The sequence below is a fragment of the Oxyura jamaicensis genome, chromosome 2 (assembly GCF_011077185.1).
Source record: "Oxyura jamaicensis isolate SHBP4307 breed ruddy duck chromosome 2, BPBGC_Ojam_1.0, whole genome shotgun sequence".
In the NCBI taxonomy this organism is placed as follows: Eukaryota; Metazoa; Chordata; class Aves; order Anseriformes; family Anatidae; genus Oxyura; species Oxyura jamaicensis.
Genome location: NC_048894.1, coordinates 37213929 through 37229731, shown reverse-complemented (window position 1 = coordinate 37229731; position 15803 = coordinate 37213929). Strand labels below are relative to the sequence as shown.

At 38.1% G+C, this 15803-nt stretch overlaps 1 protein-coding gene across 1 annotated transcript in view; it reads left to right on the top strand.

The window, feature by feature from the left end:
- The window catches only part of RFTN1 (raftlin, lipid raft linker 1), a 95976-nt gene that overhangs the window by 33508 nt on the left and 46665 nt on the right, over positions 1-15803 (top strand). The window contains exon 3 of the mRNA XM_035318864.1: positions 4672-4858. Within this exon, the coding sequence (XP_035174755.1) occupies positions 4672-4858 (187 nt within the window). The remainder of the gene's footprint in view (positions 1-4671; positions 4859-15803) is intronic.

Below are 15803 nucleotides of genomic sequence, written 5' to 3'. Positions count from 1 at the left end.
TACATTTTCATGGAAAGGGAAAAGACTTGCTTAATGGTTTCATCTGAAAATGCAAATGAACAAGAAAACTTGAAGAAGAAATAGAAACTAGTTAAGACGAGTCCAAAAATTTTTGTGGAACTTTTTCATCTGTAATGTGAACTGTCTTTATGGGCTACATCAGTCTTTAACAGCTGTAACTGGAATGAGAGCATAAAAGCCTAATTGGGAAAACATGTTAAAAAATGAAGACCAGAAAACTCTGACATTTGTTTTGTTGGAGTAAACAAGCCAAGTAAGCACCTAACACAGGGTAAGAGAAGTTAGCGTTGAACTGTGTGTTTGTCCTTTTAAACAAAATATTAAGGATAAGTACTGAGAAACTCAGACCTGAATTTGACCTTTCTGGGAAAGCAAAATTAAATAAATGCAGTTTTGGCATTTAACATTTTACTTTTCCTGGATCGTAGCATTGATTCAATTATTTGCTGAGCAAGTATAAAGAAATTTAAAAAAACAATGAAGTTTACCTTAGCTTTGTCATAAAGGTATGTAGCAGGGGGGGAAAATTGCTGATTATCAAGTAGAATAGAGTTTAAAATACCTGATTCTGTTGCGAATATATATTATAAAAAGAGGTACTCTAGCTGATAATTGTCTTTATTAAGCATAAGCTAATAGATGAAACCATGCTTTATTTTATCTGTTTTATATATATATAATTTTAAAGTGTTGGTTTATGCCATCTCAACTTTCTGTAAAGTAAGACGTTACCACCTCCAGAATCAATAGCCATTATAATACCATAAGATGAGCGTGAGCGTATATCAAGAAAAGGCAGGTGAAGACTTGTGTGGCATCATCTGACTGCAAAGGCCTCTTTGGCTGTAGGATTCATTGGTGTAGGTGGCTGTTTGATCTCTGGCAGCAGCCCTTGATGGTTCATTGAGACTCTTCTTGGAGGTGACGCTGATGCTTCCTGCTGCTTACCCGGTCCCGTTGATAATTTGGGAGAATCTCTCATGACTGCCATAGTAATGCAGCTCAAGAAGACCTGCAGGGAAAGAGGAGCACATTAAAACAAGGAGAAAGAAACGGTTCTCCTACATACGTGTCTCCCCAGCCATATGTGTTTTTGCAACCACATTTCTCAGCCTACTCTCATCCCCCAGGATCCCTGTGGCAGACTGCACTACCTTCCTCTGTTTCCCAGAAATCATGTTCTGGAGCTGCAGAAATGACTGTCTATAAATGTACATGGTTCAATCTGTAGATTTTTATCTTTACCTTTTTTATTATTATTATTATTTTCTGTGGGAAGATGGGGTCAGTGAGTGTTTGGACAAGTTTTCCCCCCTTTGGACAGGTTTTTCCTCCTTAGCAGCAAAGAATGCACAAGTCACTAGACCCAGGAAAGTCATTTGGACCTTATAAATATCAGGTGTGTAACACAAGCTTTCTTTTTCTTGTTGATGGCTCTCTAAGCTGTCATCTTGTGTATGTATCTAAGCATTGCTGGAAGTATTTTCAGCTTCAGTTACCAGTCAGGCAACAAATCTCTCTGTCTGATAATCAGTTCCAAAAGCAACCAGCACTTCTGTTTCCACTTTTAGCTTTAACAAAATAATAATAATAATAATAAAAAAACAGCACAGCATCTGTCATTTACAAGTTTCTTATGCGCTCTTTTAGATGCAGACAGAGTAAACAAAAGAGACCTTGAGGTCAAGTTGTGAAGTGCAACAATAAATAAGAAAACATGGAGCAGAATGTAAAACTTAGACCTCACTTCATTTCAAGACCTACAGGAATTCTGCTAAAAGAATTGAGCTTAATCTTTGGTGAAGCACAGGCTTATCACAACTATAATAACTACTGGAGACGTTAAAGGTTTTAATTAGTCATTTATTTGCTCTGTTACCTTACTCAATTCCCTATTCTACATAACTTTGTTTTTCCTTTTTCTTTTGAAAGAAAGACATGATTAGAATTCTCTTTAACAACTGAAACAAAGGTTTGACAGATTTTATTTGAAGTTGTATAAGGCTTTATGAAAATATTAGTATTCTTCTATATTTAAACCAACATAAGGAAAGACCAGATCAATGACTGCTTTCATAAATCAGGTGTTTTCAAGTAGGTTGAACCTATGTGTAGACACCTTAGAAGAATTAGCATAAGAAATCAAAGAAAACTTTTGATTCCAGATTGAAGATGGTTGGAGGATGAATGTGACTCTCCAGGAAGGTCTGATATCTTTTTTCAACCAATTTGAGATTGAACTTTATGATTCTTAACCTAACTTAATTCCCAGAAAGATACTGGAACAGATGTTTATACTCCATAGGATGATGAGTAGCAGGGATTTCTCTGAAGGAATCCACATCACATGGCAGCATAGCAAGAATGCACAAGTCTGTTGACCCAAGAAACCCATTTTGACCTTGGGTATATCAGTTGTGTAACAGGGACTTTATTTTATTTTGGAGGATCTCTGGTCAAAGGAGAAAATAGCAGTAGCTCACCATCAAAGCAAAAGATGTATTGACTGCAAGACTTAAAATATTTCTATCCATAGTCTATTAATATTCACTGTTTTCATTAACATTTTCAGTAATAGACTACTATTGGGCGTATTTATTGAAGTTTGCTAATCTGAGGTGTGCAGTAAGTACTGTGGAGGTAACAATTGAGAATGGCTGTTGAGAACGGAAAGAAAAAAAATACAGAATTCATTGAGGAAAGGGACATTTGGCCACTGTTAGTTGAGGAGGAAACTAAAACTGATCTTGCCTCTAGGTAATATGATGGATTAGCTGGATGGTCCCTTCCAGCTCTGTTTTCTGTTATCTTTCTTTTTTAATCCTCAGTTGTACATCCCAAGGCTCCAATGACATGCATTTTCATCCTTCCCCCTTATGTTTAGCTTTCAGGGGTAAGCAATCACACTCCATTGGTAATGAATAGTCTTTCTATGAGTTTTATGAAGGCATACTCAGGAGAATCCTGAGACAAGGTTCATATGCAAGCATGAGTTTTCATAGATGATTGTTAAAAATTGGAGCACCATCACCAGAATTAACATTGTTGAATAGTGTTTAGTCATTTAATTGTATACATGTAAAACCCGCATTTAGAAGACTATTCTTGCTTTCAAGTTCTTTTAATTCATTAAATTATTTGAAGCATATTTGGAGATTGTTGGAATCTGGGTCACAAGAGGAAAAAGGTGTTTCTAACATCTGTGTTTCTTTCCTAATGTTGATCCCCACTAGGGTCCAGTAGGTAAGTCAGTTGTGTTATTTATTATGCATTATTCATTGGGGTATTCCTTTTTATGACTCTCATGTGATCTGTAAGCTGTTGCAGAAGGTAGAGACCTATTGTCAGCATACGCATGGCTTGGATTTCTCATTTTATTTGCAAAAATAATAAAAATACAGCATCTTCCAGTCTTTGGTCCAAAAGTTCCATTATCCTCTTCCGGAGTATGGTCTTATATGAAGAAAAAGCATACCAAGCACAGCTATTCTATGATTATTTAAATTATTCCTCTGTATTATTGGTTTTGAATATTTATTAGTTTTTGATAACCTCTTTCATTATTCATAAAGGGTAACCACATAATTTGATGAAAAAAGCAGTACAATGAAACCTTATTTTGCATAGCTGGTGTCTTTCATACAAGCTGTTCTTCAGTGCTTTTCTTAAGGAAGGGCCCAAGCTTGCAAGGTGCTGGGAACCTCTGTTGTGTTTCCTGCAACATCCCCTCCCTCCTGGTTTCAGGAGGAGGGGAAGCTATCCAGCACCTCTCCATACAATGTGCTCTGGCATAGTTAGGGATGACATAATAAATAGCTCCCAACAGAGATAGAAATGAAGAGGCAAAGGCAGGGAAGGAAGCTCTCTTTTCAGAGAAGATGTGAAAAACGTATGAAGGATTACTGATGTAGAGAGACAGAGTAGAAGGTTGTTTTAGGTGATTTACGGGATTTGCGTTTAAAGCCCACAAGGTGCCAAGAAGATGCAGGGAATTGCATATACTGGAGATTGCAATCTCTTCGTATGTCGAGGGATGATGGTAGTCAGCATCATCAGATGCTTCATAGGGAGGCATAACACCCCACAGAAAGCAGATTGGATGTGGATTATTTTCACACATTAGGTCTCAACCTCATCTCTAATACGTTCTGGTTTAAACCCTGAGGTACTAGGATCAGTGTCTGTTCTGAAGGGTTTGTCATCAGTACAGGTATTTATTGCTCTTCGTATTGTTACCAACATACACTTGAGACGTATTGGTAGATATTTGGTCTCAACAGCATATTGTCAGTGATCTCCAAGTCTAGTAATACAGCTTCTGTGTAGATGTCTACTTCTGTTTATTACTTTTGAATTTGACACGTTCTCCCTTCACTGACTATCCGCTTTCCCTCCCAGATTATGTAGGGATTCTTTTTTTAATGTCTGATTTCTTGTTTAATCACACCAGTCTCTTATGTGATAGAAGTCCTTCACCAAGACAGTCTGCTTAAAACCTGACATACAAACTGGCCTTAGGAACGGTCAATTTCTGTGTTAATATTGTAGACCGCTGTGAAGCTTGTTTAACACTGAAGAGCCTGGATTTTTTTTTAAAAAAAGCTTGATAGTCCAGTGTAAGATTATTGACCAATTACTTTTTGTTTCCAGCTGAGCTACCAGGATCATCTGCAATCAAGCTCTCCTCCTTGTGTGATCTTCCAGCTCAGCTGCAAGAATTGTACCAGCAGGGCTTCGTCTTGGCTGCTGTCCACCCCTTCGTGCAGCCAACTGATGAAAAAGAGAAAACTCCCCAGGAACAAATCTTCAGGGCTGTGCTTATCAAGAAAACAGAAAGGTAAAGCACTTCCAGTGAACTGGGTTAAAAATAGACAATGTGATTTCCTGCTGAGTTTTGACCTACATCAGGAAATTATAGCAGAGTTTACTGTGCAAGACTTGATTTTTAATTTTTTTTTTTGTGGGCTTGAATAGGCTTAACATGTTCTTCGTGTTTACAATTCATCCGCAGTTTGGCAGACAACTCAGAGAATAACAAGTTGAAATATGCTCTATATTTTGGGATATGTTGTCATGAAAGGCAAACAAACAAACTGTGTGCCTGACAGTTTGTGAGGATGGTCTAGGATTGGTACCCTTTAATAATTTATTAGATTAAATTAAGGCAGAAGAAATATTTGCTTAGTAAAGACATATTTTGTGTTTAGTGGGTTACAGTTAATGCAATTAATTTGAGAACCACAGCGTTAATGCATGCTTTTATCTGTAGACTTTCGGCTCTTCTTTCCTCTAAACAATACAAGCTCTTTTAATTTTTGATTCAGTGCAAGCTCCTTAAATTAAAAGATGACTTTCTTGCTTTGTTCAGAGTCTTAAAACGTATTAAGAATATTTTACATAATCAAAGTCTGAAGATGAATAAACAAATAGGAATACTGTTATTTTATGTTTTAATCTGATTTTAATAACATCAATAGCATGTGCTGTTAACTAGTCGAAAGCAAATTAAAACGTGAATGTTATAAACATAGATTTAGGGTTTTTACTTAACTATTTCAAATACAATTTAATGTTATTTGAATGCTCACAACTAACTCTGCAGCTACCCATGTTGTTGCAGCCACGTTGTGCAATTTTCCCACATAAATTGCATTTCCCACTCTGTCCCATTTTAGAGCAACCTTTACAGAAAGCTGGGGGATAATTCAGTCTCCTGTTTGCTGATTCCAGTCTCTCTGCTGATGCTTGATCAAAAAGATGTAATTGTTTTAAACGCCTCTTTAAAACTGAAAACCACCATTCAATTTGCTACAGCCTGGTGGTCAACTGCTAACAAGTGTGGACAGAGTCAAACTTCAGTCTGTGACCTAAGGAAGGTTTTCTGTTTACCAATGCATGCAGGCCAAAATACCAAAAAAATACCAAATGCATGCAGGCATTAGGTATCACAGTCAACGCTAGCTTCTAAAATAACTCTCAACTTACCTTCACTTGCTTTTAGTTTTATTAATGAAAAGTTTCATGTTGACATCCTGATGTTGTTTAAAGGGTCTCCAGTTTTATTGTCGAAGTGTTTGGCTGTGTAGTGTACTTCTAGGGTGGTACTGTGATGGGCTTACCTATTTGTTAGGCCTTGTGTTCCCAGCCTGCAAAGTACCTTGCTGCAGATAATGAAAGCATTTGCATGCCTGAGTTTGCAGTGGGGTCAGAGGGCTCAGCATCTTTCAGGACCAAGCTGTAAAGACGTGTCAGGAAAGCATCCTCCTCCTTGGCAGTGAGAATGTAAGGGACATCATCATCAAGAAAGCTCAGTCACTGCTGTCTTGTGCCATACCCAGTAGTTTACATCTGTGCAGAATGAATGTGAAAGAGTACAAAATCCTAATTGCCTACTCACTCGCTTGGGTGCCAGTGTTTCACACGCTTCAGACAGCTGTAAATGACTGTGCAAAATTAAAGACAGGAGAGTGTCTTGAACCAATTAGATCTCCTTTTGCATTCACACTCCATTTCTTTGCCTTCTCTTATCTGTCATTTCTGGCTGCCTGGGGAAGTGGAAGAGAGTTGGTGCAGTGGGAAAAAAAAAAAAACAGAGAAGTATCAGGAGGGGAAATTACATGACTTTGGTGTTTCTTGTAGTGTAAATATTCCTGAGTTGGGCCGAGAGTGTGGAAGAAACTGCGTGTGAATGCAATGGCTCTCTGAATTGTCCAGCACAAGGAAGAGAGATGGACATTGCATGGATTTCATATGACCATGGCCTGTAGAGAGACCTGTCATACTGGAACCATGAGTTTATCATATTTGAGTAAGAACTGGGGGGGGGGGGGGGGAGGGGGAATCCGTGACCTGAATTAACCTTTCTCATTACATTGCTAATAAAGGGTAAGTGATACCTTTGTCACTGAAGACTGGCAGGTCTCAGGCATCTGTAGGCTGTCTCTGTATAAAACAGCTAAACTCTTGGGCAGGTGTTAAGGTCTTCTGAGGATATTTGTTGATGAGATTAGTGTTTATTTCTGTCATAAGATTTTCAAGTGTAGCCCAGCTACAGTTGTAGGTTTGCTGCTAACATCATTCATACTGCGAAGGAAGACGTGGTCTCCTGCTGTTTGCTCTGATGGTGGTGCCAGGTGTGCATGGAGAGCCAAGGAGTCATAAAAAGCTTTTTACTGTGGTGTGGGGCCACCCTCAGGATTCCCCAGCCTTCCTGCAAAACCCTTGAGGCTCTTCTTTTACTGCAGGTGTTTCACCACAGATGGCTCCAGCACCACATGCTTAACTTGTCAGTTGTCCAGCAGATACCAGGTGCGGTTTGTTCACCTTGCTGATGCTGTTGCCTTAATGGAACAGAAACTGAGTTGTGTGAGTGCCTTTAGGTGCAGTACTATCAATTCTGTGTATAAAGCCGAATATTTGAATTAGTGTCTGCTTTAATCAGCTACACCTTTACTTGTCAGGTTTATGTTTTAAAATGAATACTCTGTTGCCTCACATTTTGAGTTCTTTGTTTTGAGGTCGCATTGCCTCTCCAAAGGTAAAAAGAGGCAGTACTAGCTGCAACAGATGATGTGCATCAGGATCTGCAAGCTGCTGCTAACTGTAAAATTTGTGGTGCCTTAGTTTGCTCAAGAATAAAATGGAGAGAGGACTGCTTAGACGTGTCAGACATTAAAGCTCTTGGAAAAAGTACCTAATAGTGTCGGTCCTCCTGTTTTGCCATTGTCCTGGAGTTTTAAAACCCTCAATGTGAATTTGCAATGTCATTGTACATTTGCTTCTTTCTTTGAAAGTCACTAGGATAGTTCTGTTTTTAATCTGCGCTGGTACCTCTGTGACTACATTGTCCTAGCTGTGTGTTCAGTAATGGTAAATAAGGAAGTAAGACTCGTTCCTGCTCTAGGACATTTAAGGAAACACATTCCTAATGTATATGGAAGCCATCAATGTTGAAAAGCAAGGTTTGTTGCTTGGAAATGTTAAGAAAATTTTAAAACTAAAGGGCATGTATATATGTATGCATATATATATATATACACAGCATATATATATATAAATCAACAATAAAATTATTTACACTGCAAAGTGTCATGTTCAGTTAAAGGAAATGAAAAAATATGTAGAAGCATTTAATTTTTTAGAGGTACTGGGCATAGTCTACCAAGTAGACTCTGCCATAGCTCTTGATAAATTTAATATAATAGATGTGACTGTATTTATTTATGTAGCACCTAATTGCATTATGCACGGTGACCAATTGATTGGAAGTGGTTTGGACGTTGAATAGAATAGAGTAGAATAATGGAATAATAATTTTAATGTTTCTGTGATTACTTTTCCCCTTCTCCCCCTCTCTCAGTTTCAATGGACTTTTACAATAAAAAGTAATTGACTGTTTTACTGACTGTGCTAACATTTGAGACACTTTTCTCAGAGAAGTTTTTTCATTAAAACATATGCAAAGAATAATCTTCGAGCCCAGGTTTTTACAGCTTTTTTTTTTTTTTTTTTTTTTTTTGAGGGGGGTTGAGGGGGGATGGAAGAGGGTAATTCAGGGAAGGCTCTAGGTGTGAAGAGTAGCCCATGGCCTGCTGGTTCATATTGATTCACACTTGAGAAAAGTTGATTCACACTGATTCACACTTGAAGAGAATCACCTCAGGAAAAAGGATATATGGTAGTATTCTGGAAAGTGAGAATTTGTGGTAGTGTATTGCTCCTGGCAAAGGGAATGAGGAAGGTCAGCTCATTTGTAAGGCCCTGGCTAACAAAAATAAGGAGAGTAGCATGCATGTCATTTATGTTCCCCTGAGGAACAGAAAGGTCATTAGTTCTTCATGTGTCTCTTTTTTTCCATTTTCTTTCCATATGTTCTAATTTTGAGTATCAGAATCTGTGTTTAGGTGTCTTGTGTAAATCACTAGCACTGACAGTCTATGCCTATTTCCTGCAAAAAAAAAATCCCAAAGTCTGCTTCTAAACAAAATTATGACAAAACCATTATGCAAAGCTGGTTTAATTTATCCCCAGCTCCCTGTAGTGTGACACCCCTGTCTGATGTCTTGAAGTGAAATTCAATGTTAATTAAAATGTTTGCATTTCTCTTTTCAAATACTGCACACTACATTTTTTTCCACTAAGAAATATATACAGTCCAGACTCACCAGCTGTCTACTTAGAATAATTCTTACATGTTTGCAGATGGTTTATTTTATAGTAGTAGAGCGAAACGGGAAATAATCTGAAGTCCAGATAGGTATTTCTCTCTTTGGTTCATGTGTCTCTTAACACATACTCTTCTACGTGTTTTCCCTCCAATCAGTAAAGTAGTCAACAAGGAAACATGGCCCTGCAGAATTAGACAAAATAATATAATTTAAGAATATATTTTTTTTTAGAATAGACTTCTATGTTTACCCCAAGCAACTTTGCAGCTGTTCTTCCTTACTGTAAAATAATGAGGTGTCAGGTGCTCCACTAATACACTCGATGAGATGATTCTGTTTCTATTTTTATAATTTCTCCATTTTCATTAATCCTGATGAAATGCAAACTATCATCACTTAGCCAAAAATAATTTTATTTATCTGCAAAGAAGTTTGACAGACTTGAGTTCAAAAGTTTAATCGTAAAATGAGATTTTCACAGTTTTTTTAAATGTGATTTTAATTCCAAGTTATTTCTGTTAGGGACATCTGAGAAATAGCAAATTTTTTGTCTCTGCATCACTTAAAATCTGGATTCTACAACAGACTAGAAAAATAAAGGTATTATTATTTAAATGTAAATGCAAAATACTGAAATTACTTAAACATGCAAATGAATGAAACAGCTTCTCTTTCCATGAATGGGAGGAAAACTGTTATTCTGAAGAACTGATGAAATATGAAAAGACATAATTACATTAGGAAGGAGTAGCAGCCTCTTGAAGCATGATGCTTTATGAAGTCTTGGGTTGGTCCTCTAGCATTTGGTTTTGCACATTCGCCTTCCAGAGGCAATGAAAACGTTTCTGAAGACATCCAGATGATTCTCAAAGGCTCCTTCTAGTCCCAAAATGCTTTTTTATTCAATATTTTTTGATAGTTAATTGAAACAGGGAGTTCTTGCTCTGACTTTATATAGAATTTAGTGGATTGAGCCTTGAGCCATGACTGATAGATACCTCTGCCTGGCAAGCCCTTCTTTGATTTCCTTTGGTATTTCCTCATTGTCCATGTGGAAAATTTTCATGCCATGTTTAGTCTTTAGTCTGAGGGTGGTGAGGCACTGGCACAGGTTGCCCAGAGAAGCTGTGGGTGCCCCGTCCCTGGAGGTGTTCAAGGCCAGGCTGAATGGGGCCCTGGGCAACCTGATCTGGTGGTTGGTGTCCCTGCCAATGGCAGGGGGATTGGAACTGGATGATCTTTAAGGTCCCTTCCAAATCAAACTATTCCATGAGTTGATGAATATTGTGGGAGCCAGTGTCAAATCTCTTGCTCAAATTGCCCCAAATGATGCCATTTTATTGTCAAAGGCAGTTGGGTTGGTCAAGCATGATTTACCCTTGCTAAATCCATGCTGAGTGTTTCCAAACTCCTTCTCCTTTTTGGGCCCTGAGGTGTTCTACAAAAGATCTCTGTGGAAATACAGAATCACCAGTCTGTGTTTCAAAATAATACAGTTTGATTAAAATATCAGTGATCTTCTCCAATGCCCCCGTGTTTGCTGGAGTTGCCAAAAATACATACTTTGCACTGGCACAATATATTCTTAAGTTAAATGTAAATGTGTGTGTGTGTAAATGTATATTTATTTGATTTCCTTGTAGGATTTAGGCCTGAAGACAGCAAATTTCTGACCTTGCCTTCATGAGAGTTAGGATCAAACACGTTTTGTGTGCAAATGCAGCAAGTGTTGTTTCTCTCAGCAGGCTGATTTCAGCTTGCTGAAAGAATAATATTTATTCCATGCCCAAGAGTCAACAGATATCTTTCTTTAGCTCAGAAGACAATGCCTAGGGTTTTAAAAGCTTTTTATTTGTTTCAAGTTCAAAGAAATACATATTTCCTCACAACAACTTCCAACACTGACCCAAAATAAATATTCTTTCATCAGTGTTCTCAACATTATAAACACTGCACGTAAAACAAGCCTATGTATCCATACGTGCCTGAACTTCTCTCGAGAAACTCTATATGCTGCTATTTAAAAAGCAAATATATATGTACTATCAAATAATACATATTCCAGTGATAAGATTTCCTATTTAAGAAAATTCATAGTAAAGAAAATACCTAGATAATAAAGTTAAAACAGTGTCCCGTGTGTCAGAGTTGAGCTGGCTATGATACAATATACCAGCTTTTATTTTTTTCTAAAAAATATGTGTTTTTTTTAGGTGGGCGTCATAAAGCCTGTGGATCTTTAAGTGCTGAGTTCTTGGCTTTCAGATAATTGATTTTTGGCAGTTTTTTAACCTGGAATTAATACCGATATCAACCATGAATGTTAATCCTCTTAATGTGTTTCTAGTTTTTCATAATGAAGATCAATTTGTTATAAATATGCAGATATATTTGGAAACATAAGCTGTTCTGCTATGGAATTATTTCTCTGCAGTGGAAAATCTCAAAACTGCCCATACCTTCCTCGCATCATGTTAAATAAACAATCATTTTGGAGTATCTCTGCAGCTTACAAGCATGCTTTCAAGTTTTCAAATTCATGGGTATGGAGAAATTCAGGAATATTAGGACCAAATATTGGCTCCCTTATTTTCTCCTTATGACTGAAAAGGATTGGAAATCCAGTTTGTAACAGACACTGGTGTGTCAGCTTTAATAGTGAATGTGTAAGTTACTGGTACTCTACAGCTGGTAGTGGTTTATCTACCATGAAATGGTGCCTAACTGCAAACAGCTGTACAGGAAATGACAGCCTACTGAAACAACCATCATAAAATATTTTTGGCCAGTGAGCTTCCAACTATAAGTGAAAATCTTATTTATTTTATGTATTTTCCTCTTCTTTAGTGGCACTAGAGGACCAGTTTAGGATTCAAGACCTCACTCTTTCAGATCTGCGGTCCTCAGCCTGCTCCTTCTCAGTGACACTTGAGGGTACCCCTCTACCCCCAGCTCCAATGTGCCTGCAACCTCCATCCCTCTGAACAGTGCCAGGTAGACTGAAATTCCCTCCCAGCTGTTTGCTGTTTTTGGTAGTCACTGAAGATGCCCACAGTTGATAGTAAATCATTTTTTTTTCCTGGAAAATCAATTAAGATAAACCATGAGATATATAGCAAAGGAAGAAAAACAAATAAAAGCCTAGAGTGTACAAGATACAAGCTGACAGGAAAATTCCTGTCAGTCTCCATGATTAACCTGTGCTTACTTACTCTCTCTGGTGTTGTGGACAGTAGAGTTCCCTTCCCCACTGCATGCGAAGGGACCGCATACTTTGCAGTCACTCCTCTTCCCTTGCAGGCATCATTACATACGTTACAATGAGTACGAGCCCTGGTCACTGTGTACCAGCTTCTCCTGTTAGTCCTAGCTTCCAGGAGAGGTACAGCGAGCCTGTATCCCCGTGTGCTTTTTTCAGGGCTGAGGCACGTTTAATTGGCCCAAGGAATTTTATGAAAGGAGCAAAGGTAATAAAAAAAACAACCTTGAATGTCTAAAGACAGTGAAGGGAGGATGGATCAGTTTTCCATCCTAGGAGGAGGAAGAAATTGCTAAGTATATATCAAGAAGAAAAACGAAATCTTTCAAATTGTTGGAGCTTATACAATTTATTTAAAGATAAACTGATCTCAGCATTTCTCTTTTGCTTTCTGTTGAGAAATATTTTATGATGGGATGGTGGAAATAAACTTTACATAAAACCATTGCTTTAATTAAAAAAAAAAAATGTATTATGTTTGCTTTCTAATAACTTCTTGTGCTATAAATTTGGCAACAGACTCCAGGGTATGGATTATTGGTTTATTTCTCAAATGACTGACAGCAGTCCTCCTTCAGAAAAAAAGGGGATATGAGTGCAGGGATGAGACTGAAGTCAGGAGATTTGGACATTTCCTCTGACCTCTGTGGTCTTAATAACATCATAGAATGGCTTGAGTTGGAAGGGACCTTAAAGATCATCCAGTTCCAACCCCGTGCCATAGGCAGGGGCCACCCACTAGATCAGATTGCCCAGGGCCTCATCTAACCTGGCCTTGAACACCGCCAGGGATGGGGCATCCAAAACCTCTCTGGGCAACCTGTTCCAGTGCCTCACCACCCTCTGAGTAAAGAATTTCCTCCTAATCTCTAATCTAAAACTCCCTTATTTTAGTTTAAAGCCATTCCCCCAAGGAATGGCAAGGATCTTGATAGTTGTTCCTATTTTGGGAATTTTTAATTTATATTTTGGGCATCCTACTTCAAAATCTCTAATGAAAGTATGGTCCTAAAAGTAGCCCTCTTAAATTAATAAAACGGAAAATGTAATGATTTCTGCTCAGTATAGAATTTACTTATACCTACTTCTGTCTGGCTATACTAATTATATTCAAAGAGTGTAATGAGAAACTTTGATGATGTTGATGAATTACTTTATGATTCATATATTAAATGCGCTGTTTATTGTATAGAGAGTGGAAATAATTTATTGTCCACCTGGATTTGCTCAGAAAATTATTTTTTGCAGTCTGTGAGATCCAGTGCCATTTATTATCTTTACATGAAAAGCTATAGCTTTTGTTTTCTTTGTTTGTTTTTGACAGAATAAAAGACTTGAATTACCTTCCTAAAAAGGTAAAAGCTACCAGTATAGACAAAGACCTGCCTTTAACATATATAGACATATTTTACTTGAAAGCATGGAAAAACAGTTTTTGGTAATATATGGTATGTCTGTTTGAGGCTAAGTAGAGATTTTATGGCCTTTAACAGGATGTTACGTGTATTCTGTAAAATAATGTTCCTAGCAGACTGCAGTGGTATTTGATGCAATTATTTTTATGAACCCTAGGGCAGAAGTAGCCCTCGGATTCTTAGAGGAGGAATTCATTATCTTGTGTTCTCTTAAATGTTTACCAGCAGCAAATGCGTTTTGGAGTAAGTGCTTGTTAAAGGGGGAATTTTAAGCAGTTATGGTAAGAATTACCATGCCTTTATGGGTATCATCTGTATCTCAAGTAACACTTACTTCTTTTAAATGGGTTGAAAGTACGTCCTCCGAAAACTACACAAACTCAGAGTCCAGGAAGCTGCTGAGGTGCAAGAGAGGAATTAGGATAGAGTGGTTCAAGGGCCAACTTCCTCCTCCTTATACATGTGTACAAACCTCAGCATTATAGGTTGAAAAGAGTTTATTTTTACAGAGAGCCAGTGAGTTTAAACATGAAAATGCAGTGTTTCTGGTACTTCTGGAAGGATTAGAGTAGTGAGTTTTTGTTTGTCATGAGTATTTGCAGCACTCTACTGAGAGCTGACCACTGTGTGGAGAAGACTTTGGCAAAGTGTGGACACAGGAGGGACTGGGCCTCTGGATCTGTTCCGTGTGGTTCTGTCCCTGGGCCTCACTTTAAATAAGCATGGATAGCATGGCACATACTTCATTTTCAGGGTTTGCTATGTTAGCTTTGAACTTGAGCTGTATTATTTCAAAGTCTCCGAGCTAGAAGTATCACTTCCTCAGGCAGGCCGGAGCGGGGCTGTGGTGGCTGAGGTGGGCTTCCCCAGCGAGGGAACTGCCTGAGACATTTGATCCTCACAGAGGTAAAGGTCTGGTGGTGTCCTGAAACAATGGGGTTGGTTGTGTAGAAAAGGCTTGGTGTCTTGCTGCTACTGCTCCTAGTAACTGCTTGTGGTTTGAAAAAATATGTGACCGAAGCACTGGAGAATTGTGTTTGCGCCATTTGATGTTGCATGGACTTTGCATCGCGTTATCAACTGGCAGTTTTGATGCTTTATTGATTGCTAGGGTATTAGAGAGCCTTAGCTCATACATATTTTTATCTGGAAACATGATTTCTATCTGAAAATGATTATTAGATAACATCAGGGCTACATTTCCAGTTAGTCATACAGAGATTTTAGAAAAAAATGTAAGTATACCACTATGTACACCAGCAGGGAGACTTTCTTAAATGTATTTTAATGTTATTGAAAAGCCGTTAATCTGCGATGGAAAGTCTGCACAGGCTAGATTATTTTATCTAGGACATTATCTAGAAGATTAAATGTGGTTGTCTGTAGTTCATGTGTTGTCCCTCACAAAATGGCTTTTTCTTTGTAACAAATTGTTCTTTGCTGCTTGAATGAATTTCTGTGTGCCTGTTACAGACGGGTAAGTAGTGGGACCCTTTTAGTTCCCCAATAATTATTTCTGTAAATCCTATAAAGATGTTTGGAGAGTTTCTATGGATCGCAATTTTTATCCAGAGTCAAGAAAAGAGCAAGACCACAAGTTATAAGGAGAACCTAGAAAGCAGAAGAAAAACAAGTGGGGAAAGGGCTTCAGTGTTCCCAAACAATTCATGATCTGCAAAATAATACTGTGTGGCTCATGTATAGGTGAGATGAGAGAAATGAAGCGAGGGTGTATGGCCAAAGATGGGAGGAACAAGTACAAAATACAACGTCATGTGATGCTTTAGAACTTTTCTGCAGTATTGCCTAGGAAACACGCACTTCCAGTTTGCAGTCAGCAGCCCACGCATCTCATGGCTCTGAGTAACTGTTAGCATCTCGGGAAAGCCCCTGGGACCATCTGTAGCTAAAGCGTGTGCTTTACGTGTCACACAGTCTCGG